The sequence below is a fragment of the Nipponia nippon genome, unplaced genomic scaffold (genome assembly GCF_047370975.1).
Source record: "Nipponia nippon isolate SJK-2023a ecotype South Korea unplaced genomic scaffold, ASM4737097v1 scaffold_1, whole genome shotgun sequence".
Classification (NCBI taxonomy): domain Eukaryota; kingdom Metazoa; phylum Chordata; class Aves; order Pelecaniformes; family Threskiornithidae; genus Nipponia; species Nipponia nippon.
The window spans coordinates 91,322,915-91,341,967 of record NW_028262290.1 but is presented as its reverse complement, the minus strand read 5'-3'; the positions used below and the strand labels follow the sequence as shown (position 1 = coordinate 91,341,967).

The following is a 19,053-nucleotide window of genomic DNA, read 5'->3' as shown; positions in this document are numbered from 1 at the left end:
TAAAATTTTCTCATCTCTTTTTCTTGGAGAAAATAGAAATTAAAAACACGCTGTTCATTCAAGCCTTGAGGAGAAGAGGATTAGACCTGCACAGATGTTGCCTGAAGGGAAGAAAGCCTTGGAGTCTAGTTTTGCTTGCTTAATGATGGGGCAAGAAAACTTCCCAAAGAAGTATCTGGTTTGCTTTCCTGGTTTCTACTGAGGAAGTGGCTGCTCTCCACACAGTCACTTCAAAACCCAGCTCCTGAGCCTGTTCCTCATGTTGTCACCTAAAGGAAACTGCAGAGCAGAACTGGGCAGATGCTGTTCCCTTTCTTGCAGTGGTGGGCTGTTCTCTTATTCTTATTTTTGGTACTAGGCATAGCACAGCTGGAGGAAAAATGTAGTGGAATATAAGAGGGGAAAGTATGCAAGTAGGAGCAGCAAGATGCAACAGCTCTAAGTCAGAGTAGCATTCAGTCATCTCCCAGAACAGAAGGGAGATGGCTTTCAAGCAGCAAGACAACTTTTGTTCAGCACTGTTTAACTGTTTGCAGTCATTTTGGCTGGAAGTCTCAAACTTTTCCTTCACTTGCCAGGGACATTTCTATTACTGTTTCTGATGGCCTTGGGGCCAGGACCAAGGGAATGAAGACCTCTCTATATGATTTATAAATTGCAAAGAGTTCTGATGAAATGGGTGAGAGAAGGCCAAAATGAGGAACAAGAGATCCACTCAGTGATGTCAATCAGCAGAACACTGCAGTAAGCCTGGATGGCTGTGGTTCTCCCTTGGCTTTTTTCTCACCGTTTGCAGCCATATGCTTCCCTTGCTGTCAGTGTCTGCAGGACGCAGTAGGGAAGCAGATTCTTGTTGAGGAACCAGAGGCTGATCTCAAGCTTGATAGCAAAGGCTCTTCTTGTCCCTTTCATCTGACAAAATGCACATTCTGCTACCACTCTGAGACTGCTCAAGTGGTAATTACAGAGTACCTGATGTGTCTGAGGTTGTCTGTGAGTAAAGGTACCATTGGATAAGTAGGATTGCTGAATAGCAAGAACAAAACAAGGACTCCTGTGATTTTCACTGGGCCAAGGAACAAGAGGGCCCACCCTATTTGCCAGACATCTGCTACATAAGCATCACAAAAAATAACAAACCTTACGCATCATATCAGAGCAATTAGAGTGATAAAGTATCTGTGGTGATCCACAGCAACTTTACCATGACAGAAAAATACCTCTTGAAGGTGATGAAGAAGTGGGAGAGACTTCAGATGTTGCTGATTGTCTCGGCTCATTTTGGAAGTACCACGTGAGTAAAGTCTGGTATTAATTCCTGTGATTTTCAGGCTGTATGAGTCAAGAACCTAGTGAAAAGCAAGTATCACCTTCTAAATTGCACTGCTGTCTGCTGACTCTCCAATACTGAATTTATTCGCAACAGAGTGCAGGAACTGATGAGCATCAACTTTGCAGAGACTTTGGCCACCTCATGCTGGTCATTCAACTTGCTGAGGAAGAGGTAAGCCCAGCACTGTCTTTTTCCACCTGAACTTCTTTCGGCACCAGAAGTCTTTCCATGATTTCAATGGATTTACTCTCCAGGGAGATTTAGACATGACACAAAACAGCATCCAAAAATTCTTCATCTTTGATTCACTTCTCTTATGGGCATCTAAAAAAAGCTCTAGCAATGCCGCCTGTTGCACCTTCTCTGCTCACACCCTTTCTCACCTGCTCATGATCCATAACATGAAAAAGAGGAAATTACATTTGTAAGCAAGGATGTCTGCATGTGTCTTCTTGACTGGCTTCCACATAGTAAGGGGTTATGGCTAGAGAGATAAATATTTCTGCATTATGAGCCTATTTTATAATGCCAGCTGATCCAGGCTTTGTGACTGATCTCATTTACAGTATCTCTGGATATCATTCCTTTGTGGCAGTTTAAATCATTTTATAAGCCAGGTCTTTTTACCTAAATAACAAATGCAGCATTTTTTAAAACTGTGAGATACAGAATGTCCATAAATATTTCTCTCCCAGCTCTGCCTCAAGTAGTTACACTTCCATCCATCTGAATGCATAGCTTTTGTTGTCAGCCAAGCATTGTGAAGTGCAGTGACAAAGACAGTAGAAAACTTCCTTTGCGTTTTAAAAAGGGGCTGTTTTTCTGTGTTGATTAACCACAATAGATATTTTCATGCAATGAAGCTGTGGTTTGAGGTTTTTGAAAGTGCAAAAGATGTTGATTTGCATTTTGAAGTTCATTCCTACAAAGGTAGTGACTGGCTACATTTTTTTAGCAATGAAATGTATGTATGAATGAAAATTCTGTTGAGATGAAACATCAGGATTTTGGCATTTCAGTCTAGGCAACAGTCAATAGATGATATTGCAGTGGTCTCTCCGGACATCAGTTCTTATGATTTCATTGCTGGGGCCCTGATAATCCTCCAAACCAGTCATTCTGCAGCCCAGAAAATTATGAAAACCCAGAGCACAAATTCAAAGTGAAACTTGCCTCTCACAGTTCTGGTGGACTTTGGGGTGCTTCAAGTGACAGAAATGGGAATTAGGCATGTTTATGCACTTGTAAAAAGGAAATTCCTTGCTTTTTATCACTTAAGCATTTCTCCTTAGAATCCTCAAGCTTTTTTCAATGTCACTGAGGACATTGGAGACCGATAAACTCTCATCACAAACATTTATTGTTTCATCACTGATAGAGGCATAGGCAATATCATAGAACAAGAGAACATCTTCAGACACTTGCAGATTATCAGAATAATTTATACAGTGCTAATTTAAATGAAATTTGGTGAGGAATTCCCAAACATTTTGGAGAACGCAACACATTCAACACAGATCAGTGTTCATTTTTACATTGTTCTTGGAGCTGAGTTGTAAAGAACGAAGGACTGCTCGGAAACATTTTGTACCTGAAGAAATGGGAGAGATTTACTGCAAAATCTGCATTCAGCCACTGGCTACAATCTACATGGTGTGCAGACTCCTTCTTCTGGAGGTCTGGTACCCAACCATGGAAAATACAACGGATGGGTGATAGTTTTAATATAGAAGAAGCTGATGATAATAAAATCTGTTGTCTGTATGGTAAATGAAGCTTCCAAGAGTAACATGCATGAAAAAGGAATGAAAAATCTATTCCCACCAACAGATCTTGTAATAACTCTGAACAGATACATTGAGCAAATCTGTGTTGTTCTTTTGCAACTCTGTGTAGCCATTAATTAACTTTCATTGGAAATGACAGAAATGTGTGTCTGGAAGGAGCCTTGAGATTGTCTGGTGCATCTGCTGCCCTAAGGCAGGATCAAAGATGCCTAGACTAGAGTTGATAGGTGTTTGTTGAACCTGTTTTTAGAAGCTTCTAGACAAAGAGATTCCAAACCTTCGTTAAGCTTCAGTGCTTCCTTATCCCCAGAGTTTTAACTCACTTCTGTCTTAAATCATCCTGACTGTAAATTAGAACAGTTACATCCAGGCATCTTTAAACTTTGACATATGCTACTGGCCAAGTCATGCAAATACTTGTTAGTCAATTTATTCTTTGCACAAGATGTAGGGTTTGGGAGTGTCTCCCTGGTCATAAAATGTAATTATTGCAGATGTATTCACGACCAAGAACTTACTACTACACTAATCACACTACCCAAAACACTGTGGGTATTGTTAGCTACTGAGCTACTTCAACAAATTATAGACTTGGAAACCTGAAATGCCCTTCAGGGCTGCTCAGCCCTGTAGAGCATTGTATAATTTTCACAATTCTGAGAAGAAAGGTATTGCTTTTGGCCATCAGACTGGATGTTAAAAGTAATTGTTCTTCCTCATTCCTGTGACTGTCCTTGCGGTATGATTTCCACAGCTAGTCAAACTATGCAGTTGCTCGGTAGCCTAATATGTTATTAGCATGAAAGTTAGTGTGGGGATGTTCTTGCCAGTCCTCACAGCTAATGAAATCAGATGTATTGTGGTCCAGAAGCGGAGATGAAGTGACAGCCAATCGTGCACGTATTGTTAGTGACCAAGTTTCTGAAAACAAAATAAAATTTGGGAATACCCTTCCTAAGCTGCCAAGCCCTGTGAGGAACTGGCAGGTGTATAATTTGAAAACACAGGGTCAAATTTTCAACCAGTGTAAACTAATTCAGTTGCAGAGGAGGTATGAAAAGAGAATTTGTTCCCATGGAAAAAGGCTCTTCTCCAGGCCACAGAATAATGTGGACATGCAAATGGTATGTTTTCTCCATCCTCTCATGGAATTTGTGTAATGTATCTTTTCATCATTCTGCAATTCAAATTCCCTATCTCCATGCTTGGGGTAACCAAGGACTACTGAACTGTCCTGAAAATAAAGTTCTCTACATCTCACCCCATTTCTGCTTCCTCTCAGTTGCACTGATTTTTACCATTGATAAAGTTGTTGCTCTCATATTATCTTGCATAAAATGACAGCCTTTTCATTTCTGCCCTGCCTGTATCCCAGATACATCACCTTGTGAATACCAGATACTTATATCCCAGCTGGTTGTAAACATTTATGTATAATCTAATGTAGAACCTGTGATCAGTATTACTTACCAACAGCCTTCATAAAACAAGATACTTTTACTACACAGAATAAGATATTAGAGAAAAGCTGACTTTAAAGCAATATGCTTCCATGAACCATTATTTCATGCAAAATACACAAAGTAGTCCCTGCTGTTTTGGTCTTGCATGCTTGTTGGATGTGAACAAGAATGCCTTGACAGAACATGATGTCCAATAGCTTTGGTATTTGACCTGGGACACCCATGTGAAATATATTCACACACAGAAGTGTCTCACACTGTTCCAAATGAAGGCAGGTATCTAACTACAAAATGCTAATGAAGGGACGTTAAGGGTGTCTGGGAAATCATGACACAACGCTTCCCACGCAACTATCTGTGGTCCAGTGGAACACTGTCCCCATGGTACAGCAGCACACACAACCAGTGCTGCTGTTGCTGGAAAGTATCATTTGACCCTTTTCCTAAACCTCCATCTTGCACAAAGTAAACTTTACCACTAAGCCACAGGAGGAAAACAGCAGCTGTGACACCATCAAATGCTTGTGGGGTGACTTCAAAGCTCTGGTTCTGCCAGAAATCCTTCTTATTTGAGAGTGGGGAAAGCCTACAACTACATGTCTTCATTTGCAGTGCTGGTTTACTATATATTTAAGACATGGTTCATTTTTTTCCCCTGTGTTTGGAAGCCATCTACAGGATGTGCTCATAAATATATTTTCCCTTTGTCTGCCTTTGTGCTACATGGAGAGACACAACAGTGTGGGTTCATTTCTAAACTGAGATGTCATGATGGCCCTTTTTTCTTCCTGATATGCACAGGTGTGTGAGCAACTCAGCTGGAGACTTGGGGCTGAACTCTCTTCTCAACATGGGTGTACATCTATTGTAACTCCCCCAATATCAGTTCACTGATATTGTAATAGCTTATAAATGCATACTGTGTAAGTGCAGAAAATTGTATAGGCAGAAGAGACCAGAATTAAACCCAATTTAATTTTGCAGTACAGCTCCATTCTTTCTGTCCCAGTTGTGAATCTCAACAACCAGGACTGCAGGTTTCCAAACTTTGGAGTTACTAACATTCACTAAAACCTATGTGTATTGCAGTACTTCACTCACTCTTGTACAGACAGAAAATGAGCTTTGCTATGCAGAAGCAAAGTGAGTAAACTGCGCAAATACACTTAGATAACAATTCTTATCACTGAAAATCAGTAAATACAAATTTAGTGATTCAAGGCCTTACCTGAAGTGGGCTTTGGCATAGAAAAAACACTCCGCTCATTATTTCATGCTATGTTATAAAATGGATATTAAAACCTATGAATACCACACAAGAAAAGTAAAACAAAAAAGATTGCCACGTATTTGCTGTTTTAACATACTTCCCTTTATATTACTACATTTGCCAAACTGCAGCTAAACCCTGTGTCATGGATTGACCCAAGCCAGCAGCCAAGCACCCACACAGCCACTTGCTTACTGCCCTCCATCCCCAAAGGGATGGGGGAGAAGATAGGAAGAGCAAAAGGAAAAATAAAGTGAGTTGAGATAAAGGCAGTTTAAGAGGTAAAAGAAAGAGGAAAAAAACAAGCAATGCAAAAGCAATCACTCACCATCTCACACAAGCAGTCCAATGCCCAGCCAATCCCTGAGCAACAGACACCTTGCAAGCAAAAAAAACCCCACCACCCCTTCTTCCTCTACCCCAGTCTTTATTGCTGACGTGATGTTATATGGTATGGAATATCCCTTTGGACAGTTTGGGTCAGCTGTCCTGGTTGTGTCCCCTCCCAGCTTCTTGTCCACCCCCAACCTACTTGCTGGGGACAGGGGCAGAGTGGGAAAAAGAGAAAGCCTCAGTGCTGTGCAGGCACTGTTCAGCAACAGCCAAAATATTAGTGTTATCATCACTGTTTTAGCCAGAAATCCAAAAGACCACCATAAATGCTGCTTTGAAGAAAGTTAACTCCATCCCAGTCACACTCAGTGCACCTCAGTACAGATATGAGACAGTTGCATCAATATATTCTGAAAATATGATTTGGAGGATATGGCACTTTAGAGGGAGTTTCATCCATTATGAAATTCTGGACTGAGAAAGCCTTTCCCCTCAGTGGACGCCCCTCTGTTGTTTAGTAAGATAATTTCCCACTCATCAGGCAGAGGGCTGTAGAACTGGCAGGATGAGAGATTACAGACTTAGAACAATCTTCCTCCAACGCCAAACATCTTATGGTCTTGAAGGAGTGTGTTTTTTCAGGCACATGTCAAACACCAGAGCTTTGGGGAAGAGTTTTCTTTGAAAGGTTTTCCAGTGATACTAAAAATAACCCCACCTTTTGCATCCATTGTTATTTTTAGAATGGCAAGTCAGACAAATGCAGGTGGAGGACATTTAGGTTCCTCGTGGTGGTAAATTACACCTCACTGTGCTTTTAGTTCATGGATGAAATACAACAGGCAAGAGACAAGACACGTGGCAAGATGTTCAAAATTGTTGAGTACCTAAGGCATCTTTCAAATCAGGATTCAAAAAGCCAGACCAGTTAAATGCTCTGAATACCTTTATTGCTGCCACACTATATGGTTCAAGAAACTACTACAGCATGGCACAGCTGAGGACAAAGGAGGTGCAGGCAACTTTTTGTGGTCAGACAGCACGTCACTGCAGGGTTTTTGGGTTCCCCCTGAAACATGCCCAGGCTTTGTCAGACAGACAGCTGGTGTCATTGTGAAGGTGTTCATGGCTTGGAGTTGCACAACAGGGAAACGAGATTTCTCTGGTGTAAGGGCACCTTACACCTGGTGTAAAGGACCCCTTATGGCACAACACTGATGAGCCTGCACTCCCTCAGGAGGTGCTGCATCACACTGCAAAGGCTCGCTGCCAAATCACAGTCAGGCAAAGACCATAACCCTCCAGGGCCCACCAGAGAGGAGAAGGACTTCTCTCCCCTGTGCTGAATGGGAAGACCAGCTACCTCTGCCCAGGGATAGCTTTTGTGACTCTACCCCTGTGGGAAGGGCTCTTGTCACTTCAGGGGTCCTTCCCAAAGGGGAGGCCTGGAGAGGGTACCTGAGGAGAAGAACGGGGGACAAATGCAGTTACATGTCTCCACGTCTGTTGTGGTTTAACCCCAGCCAGCAACTAAGCACCACGCAGCTGCTCACTCACACCCCCCCCCAGTGGGATCGGGGACAGAATCAGAAGAGTAAAAGTAAGAAAACTCGTGGGTTGAGATAAAGGCAGTTTAATGGGTAAAGCAAAAGCCGCGCTCACAAGCAAAGCAAAGCAAGGAATTCATTCACTACTTCCCATCGGCAGGCAGGTGTTCAGCCATCTCCAGGAAAGCAGGGCTCCATCATGCATAACGGTTACTTGGGAAGACAAATGCCATCACACCAAACGTCCCCCCTTTCCTTCTTCTTCCCCCAGCTTTATATGCTGAACATGACGCCATATGGTGTGGCATAGCCCTTTGGCCAGTCGGGGTCAGCTGTCCTGGCTGTGCTCCCTCCCAGCTTCTTGTGCACCTGGCAGAGCATGGGAAGCTGAAAAGTCCTTGACTGGTGTAAGCACTACTTAGCAATAACTAAACCATCAGTGTGTTATCAACATTATTCTCACATGAAATCCAAAGCACAGCACTGTACCAGCTACTAGGAAGAACATTAACTCTATCCCAGCTGAAACCAGGACAACATCCAACATCTGTGTGGAGCTGCACTCAGGACATGAACATGACCTGTGAGTTTCACCGCCATCATGGCAGCCAAGAGCCTCCCCTCATGGTGGTTTTAAGGCACTGGAGGTGGGGTTGCTGGAGACATGAGGGAGGAAAGCAGGGGGTTCAACACTGAGCTCTCTCTGGCTTGGGACGTGGCAGCTGGGGAGGAAGGTAAGCAACACCTTCTGGAAGCTGGCCCCACCACCAGCCTTGCCGTACAGTTGAAGAGGGGAGGCATCATTTTGGACTTATTTATACAGCACTTCACCCAACTGTTTAGACAACCCAATTCCAATGAGAGTTTTCATGGCTAAGAATTAACTAAGAATGAAATAAGCTCCAGTAGCATTGTTCTGTCTTGTTGAGAAGAGCTCTAAAGAGGAAAGGTCCATTATCTTTTTTTCTAGTAGTCTTGCCAAAGCAGCTTGGTGTTTTTTCTTGCGATCAAGATTATGGATATCAGGAAATGCTGGTGACGCTTGATAGCAACACGTTGTTTATGCTTTACTCCTTTCTACTACAGTATTGTGCTCTCTTTGGGAAGAAAGAAATAGAACCTGCTCTGCCCTTAGGGGGAACAACATCGGCCAAAGAAGAGAATGTTCTTGCTCGGATTGTGTTTGATCAAGAAGAGGAACGGGTGGTCAGTTCTGAACTCATCTGGAATGTGGAGGCACAACGGTATTATAGTCACCCCTGTAGCAACAGCTGCCTCAGTACCTTCTTCATTAACTTCCACAAAGGACTTGTGAATGGCCTTAGAGAGGAACAGCCCAGGCTTTCTTGACAGTCCAGAGAAATCAGCTTGTTGAAGGACGAAGGCATTCCTCATCCCCAGAGCCTGCAGTACTGGCATGAGCTCATAGCTCTCCTCCATTCTGAACTGGGGCAAGTATACTGTGATTTTTCGTGGATACACATTCTCCATGTTGGTCCATTCTGCTAATTTCTCATAGGTGACAGAACTCTCTAGCTGCAAGCAGAAAACACAGGGCATCACGGTCATGAGAAACTAGATCAAAATGCTCACAGGAACATTTTCCTTTAAGGAAAAGCCTGGTTTTCATGACAAAGACAGAACCTGTGCCCTACAGTTACTGAGTGTGAAATCTGGCAAATTCAGATCCAGTCTTCTCAGAGGGATCCTTCTCATTTGTTCAGATTTTTACCAGACACCAATACAGTATCGTGTCTTGATACTTTTGCAAGGAAGAAGTAAGTTCCCTTTGCTAGTGCTACATTTTGTCCACTGAAATAGGCATTAACTCCCTTAGAAAGGCTATGAAGTGTTGCTTTTGAGTAGGTTTTCTTAGTCTTTCTCTGCTCTTCTGAAGCAATCTAAAAAAATCATTAATCTCTCTGATCTTTACACAGGCTACCGCATTCCTCCTCTGTAAAGAAAGATAAAACCCATAACAACAAAAGATACAAGCTTGGCCTGCATGGCTGGGAAGCACCTTGTTTAAGTACTGGATGGACAGGTATTTTCTCCTCCCAGGAGCAGAGACAGGAGTGTTACCTGTTCAAGGCCAGTAGACTCATCACAGATGTTTTCTGGCAGAAGAATGAACATGCTGAGCTCTTCTCCAGTGTACGGGAGCTCCAGCACTGTCATTTGCTCTTCTTGTCTCCTGGCTAATTTATATTTTCCTGTCTGACACATCATCGGTACATTCCTGTGCTCTCTCTAAAATTCAGAAAGTCAATCAATAGTCAGAAAAACCCAGGCAAAATAAAGCAGGTAATAAACCCCACAGGATCAAGCTGCTTGAAATTTCTTGCTCATTTTCCATGAACACTCCTCAAACCACTATATATTTTTGCTGAGGGCATTGGCAAAGGCTCGAGCGCTGTGAAAGCCATAACAGTTGCTCTAAGGGCTTCTCGTCCTCTGCACTGTCGTTTGTACTGCTCCTATAACTCTTTCCTAAAGATATCTAACTATTTCCTAAAGGATAATGCCAACTTCCACTACAGCCCCCAGGAAAGGCCGATGTGCGCTCAGCAAAGTCTCCTCTATAACTTAGCCTCTCCAAGGAGGTACCAAAGCTTGCCTTCACATGACCTCTGTTGAGGAGGCACTTGGGAAGAGGATGCTGCTTTCCCACTTCACGGGGTGAAGGCTCTTGGCTTGGATAAACTGGGCCCCCACACCCGAGCCAGGCAGAGACTTGCCCTGCAGACAGCAGAGCACAGGTTACCAGGACTTTTCCCACTTTCCCCTGCTCCCCACAGCTCTCATCCCAACTGTACCTTGTTCAGCCTGAAAGGCATTTCCCTGGTGTTTTTCTCCTCAAATTTTATAGCCCATTGCCCTTTGAAGTGTAGAGCGTTGACCAGAGCTAGCACCGTTGTGCAATCAATAGAGCCAGGAGGAAATAGATCTTTAATTTTCCCTTTAAAACAACAAACAAAGGTGAATTATGCTTTCATTTTGAGCATTGACTGAGGATGATCCCATTACTTCCTCACTTGGAAGAATTGTCCGTTCGCAGCAAGAATTGATCCGCAGCTTTAGCAGAGTCAAAGCTGCCAGGAGCTCGGGCCATTTTATGCCCCAAGCTGCTTTTACAGTAGCCACAAGCAAAATGAATCACTTCATAGCATTTCTGAATGTTGCTACACTCAGGAAAAGGAAGAAACTCAGACACCAGATATTGACTTCTCACACGGTCCTGGTGCACACTCCCCAGGCAGCCAAGCACAGGCCTTGTTCTTACCACCGGTTTGCTTTTCTACCCAGGAATTCATCTTCCCTCTGGACTCTTCAGCAGCATTAATGAAGTCCACCGCTTCCAGCTCTGCATGGTACAAGGCCCTTGTGGAGTCTAAGTATTGCTGCAAAACAGGGAAAAGAGGTGGCTCTCGCGGCAGTAATCAGGGAGCTACTTGCCCACAGGGAAAAATAGGAATCCAAGAAATGGATGCCAACCTGTAGGTCAGAGCTCTCTGTGGGGCTACTTGTTCCAGCATTAATGATGTCCTGCATATGCACTGTGACTCTTCAGGAGAGACTTTCTGGGCACGGGGAGGAGCCAAGCAACCAGTTCCTGGGACACCTTTCACATAAGAGAGTCCCAGCTCCATTGTCTTTTACTCTTGCTATTCTTTGTGAGGGCCTGTTTTGCTTTTTCACCACGACAACCATTTCAGCAAGATAGCTGTCGGGGAGGGCAGGGCACAACCCTGCCAGCCTGGCCATCACCCATGGCCCCCGCTCCCTTGTCCTTGAGGAGCAGCTTCCCCGCTGCTGCACCCTGGCCCTGGTTGCAAGCTGGCCCTCACTTCTCATCCCACTGTATGTGGAGCCCCATTCACTTCAAAGAGCCAGCAAATGAAAAAAAAAAACATGCAAAGACTTCATCTCCCCCATTGTGCACAGCACAAACAAGCAGAAAGAACATTCTGGGACCAGGCCATTAAAGTCAGGTCTCAGTATATATATGTGTGTATATACTGAGAGAAAGAGAAAAACGATGTGAACTCTTTCCCCAGGATTCCAGTTTGCAGCCTGGGCAGACTGGATTTTTTCCCTTGTCTGGAATGATAATTTCTGTGGAAATGCTCTGCACTGCACTACTTCCCAAAGATGCAAATGTGCTGCAGCATTTTAAAAAATGTAGATGAAGGGTGGTGATTCCATCTATATCAAAGCATGAAGAAACATAATTTCAGTGAAAATTGCTACCCAGGGCTTTCAAAAGTATTCTTATCTCCTCCTCAGGAAATGCAGGCCCTTTTCCTTGACTTTGCACAAAGCCTATTTAATCTCATATGTTGCTCTCTTTATACTCTGCTCACTCTGTGTTTCATCCATCTGAGAGAGCTTGCTTTTCTGTCACAACAGCAGCAATACAGAAACATGAAAATTGATGTCCTTAGCAGAAGTTCAAAATGTAGTACAAAAGTTTTTCAAAACCACAAAACCTATAAACAGTTGTCACTTACCTGAAGGAACTGAAAAGTCACTTCTCCAAAGAGCCTGTTGGCAATGCTGAGGGAACACGTGGCACCAGCTTTGCCAAGGGCAGACAGAAGCTCCTGGAACTGAGAATGGGCTCCTCTGGCTTCTTCACACTGCAAGCAGCAGGGGAAAGATTTCTTTAGCAAGATGCTCTGCCCTGGAGCTCCACCCATGTACCCTCAGGCTGAAATCAGGGACTCTCCCCAAATGCACTTGTGGGACCAAGGGGCATGCAAAGACCCACAAACCACAAACACGTCTGGGCTTCCTGACCATCCAAAGTCACGCACTTGTCTCCCTCCCCTTCTGTAATTTCCACCTTGAAAAAGGTTCGTCCTGTTTAAATTTGGCAACACTTTACACAGCAAAGCAATGAGGTCTCTCCTGCACGTGCACACAGGTTTCAGTTTGATGAGAACAGGGCTGAGCTCTGCTCTTACCATGCTTTTGGATGAAGTGCTGCCATTTAGCAGGTAAGTCTGCCTTGCCCTGCTTCACTTCATGTGAAGTTCAATGTTTTCACACAGTTCAGATACTATCTTACCTTTCCAGTGGTGCTCTTGGTTCCTGGACTTGCCATGCTCACCACCTCATGAATATGAAGCACCTGAAATATAAATGCAGTATAAATCTCTGTAAATAGATTAATGAAGACACAAAGAACACATTGAGGCTGCACTGGAGCCTCACAGGCACCACAAGTCTGATGAGTGTGTTTGGAAAGCAGAGCTTTGAGACCTGTAGCTGCCACCTCTTTCAGTTTGCTGTTTGTGAAGAACATGGCCTGGACTGCCAGAAGGCTCATGCCTCTTTTCCATTTCCAAATGAAAGCCTTTAATAGCAGTTAAGTGGTTGAGTCTCCATCCCTAGAGGTATTTAAAGAACAGATAGATGTGGTGCTTGAGGACAAGGTATAGTGATGGACTTGGCAGTGATAGGTTAACGGTTGGACTCGATGATCATAAGGGTCTTTTCCAACCTTAACAGTTCTATGATTCTATGATTCCCAAGAAAAGGGAAAGAAACTCACTTTTTCCATCTCTTCGGCCGTGTTGCCTCCGGCACCCAGCTGGACCATGCTCAGGGCAGCTGAGATGCTCAGTGGGGAGAAGAAGATATTTTCATTTCTTTTTACTTTGCTCAGCTCTTTGAAGAAGTCCAGGCAGAACTTGGTGTTTGCTGCACTGAGGGAGCCCATTGTGGTATGGCCAAGCCTACAACAGAACTATGTAATCCATCTCACAAACATTGCCATGGTCAGAGCACACAGTGGGGAGAGAATTGGAAATGCAGAGCCTTTCTCAGGAAACTCAGCACCTAAAGCACCGACTTGCTCCCGGGAGAAGTTTCAGACCACACTTAGCACTTCATAGGAAATTGCACCCCAAACCCAGACCCAAACTACCACCTCTGGGCAAATCACCCCTTTAGTCATACTCTTGCTCTTCCCCTGTCTGCTCAAGCTAGGTCCACACTTGCTTTCATGCCCTCAAGTTTTTTCCTAAAGGCTGTACACTATTGTCCTGGTTTCAGCTGGGATAGAGTTAATGTTCTTCCTAGTAGCTGGTACAGTGCTGTGCTTTGGATTTCATGTGAGAATAATGTTGATAACACACTGATGGTTTAGTTATTGCTAAGTAGTGCTTACACCAGTCAAGGACTTTTCAGCTTCCCATGCTCTGCCAGGTGCACAAGAAGCTGGGAGGGAGCACAGCCAGGACAGCTGACCCCGACTGGCCAAAGGGCTATGCCACACCATATGGCGTCATGCTCAGCATATAAAGCTGGGGGAAGAAGAAGGAAAGGGGGGACGTTTGGTGTGATGGCGTTTGTCTTCCCAAGTAACCGTTAACGCGTGATGGCGCCCTGCTTTCCTGGAGATGGCTGAACACCTGCCTGCCGACGGGAAGTAATGAATGAATTCCTTGCTTTGCTTTGCTTGCACGCATGGCTTTTGCTTTACCCATTAAACTGTCTTTATCTCAACCCACGAGTTTTCTTACTTTTACTCTTCCGATTCTGTCCCCGATCCCACTGGGGGGGGCGGGGTGAGTGAGCAGCTGCGTGGTGCTTAGTTGCTGGCTGGGGTTAAACCTCGACAACTATGTAAATATGGTCACGTAGTCAACATCCTGTTTTTCTTGCAAGAACTGCTACGTGGTTTAGAAGCATTGGTCAGCCTTCAGACACTGTGCTTCACTGAAGTATAAAAACTTTTTTTGTTTGTATATTGTGTAAAACACAAAACATATTGTATGAAAACAACCAACAGAGAGACCAGCGAATTGGATTGCCAAGTCATAGCCAAATAACAATGTGGAAAGGCCTCCCTCTACCTCCTGAATTTGAGGTAGGAAGTTCATACCTGTCCCAGCACTTCCAAGATAACTGCCTTGCCATTTATCTCCTTTTGCCTTTTAAGGGAATTACCAAATTCCCTCCTGCTGTTGAGCGAGCTTGTTCACTCAAGCAAAGAATTTGGCTACATACTTCCTACCTCCTGGGACTGTCACATCCATGAAGTGCGGCAGTCAGCCCTGTAGGCAGAAACACGGCAGCCTGCCTCTGTGCATGGCTGCATTGCACTTTGCTCCCCGCCAGCTTCTGTTTCCAGTACTATTGCTACCCTGAGGAAAGCTAAAGCTGAGAAAATTACCTTCTCCCGGGAACAGCTGACGCTGACAGCTTCTTTGCTGATGGACGGCGGTGTCCTGCCCCATCTTAAATCGAAACCAACCACTGTGTAGTCTGGGTCCCTGCCCAGTTTATTTCTGAAGAAGAAGCGTGCCTGGGGAACCACGGGCCAACAGACAGAGTACCAGAAGAATGGCTTTTCACTTCCCGCAGCAAAGTGAGAGACACAATCTAGTCTCTTCTGGTTTTCACTCTCTGAAACAAGTAGTCAAAGAAGGAAATTTATCTTTTTCCCCTCCCAGAGGGGGGGACCCTGTTGATGCTGCTGCATCTCATTAGCTTGCTCTGCTGAATCGCCTCAAAGACGGGGCAAGCATCTGCAGAAAGCATACAGTAACAGGAAGAAGGAAACAAATCAGAAAATAAGAGTCTGATAGGCAGCGTTCAGAGAGGCAACTCTCCCTGAAGTACTTTCATGCATCTGATTGATAACCTCTGTCTCATGGGGAGCCCTGATAGTCCTGCAGCACATGATAGAGCTGGGCCCATAACCACAACATGTTATTTCTTCTTTAACCCAGGCCTTCCCGGAGAGGTGCAATGATCCAGACTGTGCCCCAGCAGCTTCTCTGCCTGAGGGCTATGCTTAGCTGGGGCTGCCTCAGCATGGGCACTTTGTTTGTCTCAGGGATTTCAGCACAGTTTTCTGTGTCAGCAAGAGCCAGAGAGTGGAGGGAGCACATGGTCGCCTTCAGCAGCACGTCCCAACCTGAGTTTTGAGCATGTCCCGGACTGTGGGTCAGGAGGTGGCAGGCCTAACCAGGTGCTACAGGACCTGGTCCAGAGGGCGGCAGGAGTCCCAGTTACACAGCTTTGGGAACAGATCCTGGTACCAGGATGATCCCATATGGCAAAAATTTTAGGGAACAGGCTTTTTTCATTGACCTCATGCAAGAAAAAGGCAAGACGAGGTGAAGTGAAGGCACCACCAGCCCTGCTTAGAAGAGCTCAGTATGGCCAGCCCTGCTGATCATGTGCAAGGAAGAGCACTGAGCTGGAGCAGCTCCTTCATTCAGACTGGTGCTTCTTGCCCCTCCAAGGCTGGATGTGGATTTTCCCCATGGCACCACAGAGAGTTAGATACTGCAGTGGGAGCACTTTCAGCTGAGGTGCTCAGCTCTGAATATCTGCTGCTGTACTGCAGCTATGGATCAGGTTTCCTAACCCCTAGGTCTAGCCATGTGTTTCAGCAGAACTGTGTGGGGAGCTTGAGGCATCGATGGTTTTGGCTTGAAATGCATGAGGGGCTCATGAGGCTTTTGTTGAGCTCCGTGGTCACTGTCAGTCTGTACCTCTGGGTGGCATGCACAAAACTACAAGCAAAAAAGGCAGCAAGGTGGATTTGCTCCTGTCCGGGGGCAGGGGAGATACACCAAAGGCCCATGGGTATGTCTTCCAGGATCCTTCATAGTCATCATCATTCATGAACAAGGAAACGCGCACCACACTGCCAAAGCACTTACTCGTCTTTTGACCCTGGAGGCTGTTCTGCTTCACAAGCAGCAGTCAGCTTTTTCACAATGTTTCCCCGTGGTGTCTCAAGGCTGGTTGTGGGCTGAGCACTGTGTTTATTTTAGGCCAACAGGCACTGTGGTCGGCACTGCTCCGGGCAGAATATTGTATTTCTCACAGAAGACCAGCAGCTGACTCTGTTGAGCAAAACGTAGCTAAGCCCCCATATAGATATCACATGATGATTGCATGAACATAATCTGAAAATATGTTTTGGGGGACTTTCCCCTATTATGACACTCGAGATTGAGAAAGCCTTTCCCCTCAGTGGTCACCCCTGTACCATTTAGCAGGTAATTTCTCTCTTGGCAGGCTGAGGGCTGTGGAAAAGGCAGGACTGGTCATTGCTGGTCTGTGTTTGGGACTGCTTCATGCTGACAGATTGCAGGGGAGAGAAGTGACAGGCAGCAGAGCGGGCTGCGGTGGGGGTCTCTTGGAAAAGGAGCTGTCAGGGGCGTGAGCAAAGGCAGAGCTGCAGCTGGTGCTGCAAGGTTGCAGGCTGCAACGAGTGCTGTGCCAAAAGCTAGCTGCCTCGCGAGGCGGTGCGCCAGAAAAGAAGCCATCCTTCAGGATATGCAGTAGAGGTCCTCCAGTAGTGCTTTTCCAGCGTGTTTAATACTGTCAGTAAGTGTGTGGAAAGGCTGGATCTTGTTTCCAAACTGTAGCAGTCACGTGAGGCAGTAATCCGAAACAATCTTGGCGCTGTGCAGGAGGCAGTGCTCTTATACAAAAGCTGTGATGTTGTTATCCTAAATGCAGGGTCATTAGCCCGGTGTGCAGACACCAATTAACACACAGAGCCGAGGTATTTTATTCCCTTCATATTTGCACAAAGATGGGTGCCAGGTGGCAGTTCCGCAAATCTAGCACACCTTCATACAAAACTACAGCATATTTATCCTGCTACGTGATTAGTATAAACCGGCCCAAATTTACAGTTATTAGTGATTAACATTTCATACACTATTGGTTTACTGTATTTAAATTAGCCTCGCTTGCTGTGCAGATTAGCACGTGTGCTCCTTTCAGGTGGGGGCGGCAAGTATTTTTGGTCCTGAATTGAGTCAGTGGTCACGATCTTCCCTCGCTGCATTTACCTCTCACCCAGTTACTACAGTTTTATCCTTTCCCAGAGCACAGGTGGTTTGTAGTTTTTCTCAGCAGAAAATTTTCACTTTCTGCAGAATATCAACACACCATCTCATAATTAAGAATATATAATTTCATGCCTGAGGATTCAGATGAAAAAGCTGCGCAGCAGCACCCTCTGAAGAGCTGAAAGGAAGCTCACAATTGAATTACTTTATTCACTGTTTTCTTTTCTAGGCAGATATTAAGAAATTGAGAAAAAAAAATCATGCTATCAGAAAGATATAGACCAAAATAGTTCTATATCATTATTCTTAGGATACTCACCCACATATAGATACTTTTTTTCTGTGTTACTGGATTGAAACAATAGTCCTGGGAGCAGAGACTGGAAACCAGAACTCATCTACAGCACAGTTATTGAACTGCGAAGTTATCAGTCCATGACTTCTCTTCTTGTGCCATTAAGCTGCATTCATTCGAGTAAGGCCTTCAAAAGGAAGGTGGGCCATTTTCCCACCCAGCCTACGCTACATCCTGGTGCTTGGTGCATTCTCCTGGGATACACAGGCTTGAATTCCAGCGAGGGTATGGGATACACTGAAGACAGGCCCTTCACCTCCTGAGCCACATGAATTTCTCCACTACGGAAGTTATGTACCATTTTCACTTAAAAAAATTAAGTCACTCTAACGGCATTTTCAGGAAGCCCTATGTGAATAGCTTGCACAAGGTCTGCTTTGAATGCATTCACTAGATGTTCTCCAGGGACTTGCGCCTCATTCCACCTCATTCCTGAATTTCAGCATGGGCAAAGCACTTCATTGCTCATGTCAAGGCAGTTCAGGGCAAGCAAAGAAAAATGCTAGCTGCTAGAGAATTTACAAAAGCTGAAAATAAAATGCTTACAAATTTTGGATATTTCCACATGCATAGGAAAAGAGAATTTTTCTTTCAGATGGCTTTTTGGATGTACATGCTTAAAGCCAGCCTATGTTCTGTTTAGGAGAGCCACAACATTATTTTAGTGTTGCTTCTCCTTTCCAAAGCCACCTATAATTCTGTGCATTAAACATGTTATTCACTGATTCTCCATTACATATGCACAGAAAAATACAGTTAGGAAGTGTGACTTCTGAATCTGGTTTTCATAAGCCTGCGAATACTAAGATGTAGTACCTGCTATAAGTGGTTATAATTCCATATAGAAAATGGGCGTACTTTACCAAGAAAATAAAATCAAGTGTTTACTAAGAGACAATTTTTAAGAAATATGGAAATTAAAAGTCTAGATTATCCTGCTGCCATTACTGTGTGACTGACTGTACAGCTGGAGTAGAATAGCACCTTGTACAGTACAGAAGGTATGAAACTACTTATATTACCACCAGTCAAGGCCAGCTTTTGATGTGTCGTAATTTTATATTGTATCAAATATTACATTATTATAATTAATATTAATAAATTATAACAGAATAAAAGTTAACCTATTTATATT

General features: G+C 44.4%; 1 protein-coding gene across 3 annotated transcripts; it reads right to left on the bottom strand.

The window, feature by feature from the left end:
• Window positions 1-7,211: 7,211 nt before the first annotated feature.
• Window positions 7,212-15,140, bottom strand: LOC104021917 (leukocyte elastase inhibitor). 3 transcript variants are annotated; one of them, XM_087761970.1, is made up of 8 exons: window positions 14,917-15,140; window positions 13,291-13,485; window positions 12,805-12,867; window positions 12,245-12,373; window positions 11,017-11,134; window positions 10,550-10,692; window positions 9,816-9,983; window positions 7,212-9,269 (listed from the first exon to the last, which is right to left on the bottom strand). In XM_087761970.1, the coding sequence occupies exons 2-8, from the start codon at window positions 13,456-13,458 to the stop codon at window positions 8,865-8,867; spliced, it is 1,194 nt and encodes a 397-aa protein (XP_087618096.1). In that variant the 5' UTR covers window positions 13,459-13,485; window positions 14,917-15,140; the 3' UTR covers window positions 7,212-8,864. The 3 variants fall into 3 exon arrangements, with proteins under 3 accessions (XP_087618096.1, XP_087618112.1, XP_009473812.1); XM_087761986.1 differs by having other exon boundaries at window positions 13,291-13,474; XM_009475537.2 differs by lacking the exon at window positions 14,917-15,140 and having other exon boundaries at window positions 13,291-13,584.
• Window positions 15,141-19,053: the final 3,913 nt, after the last annotated feature.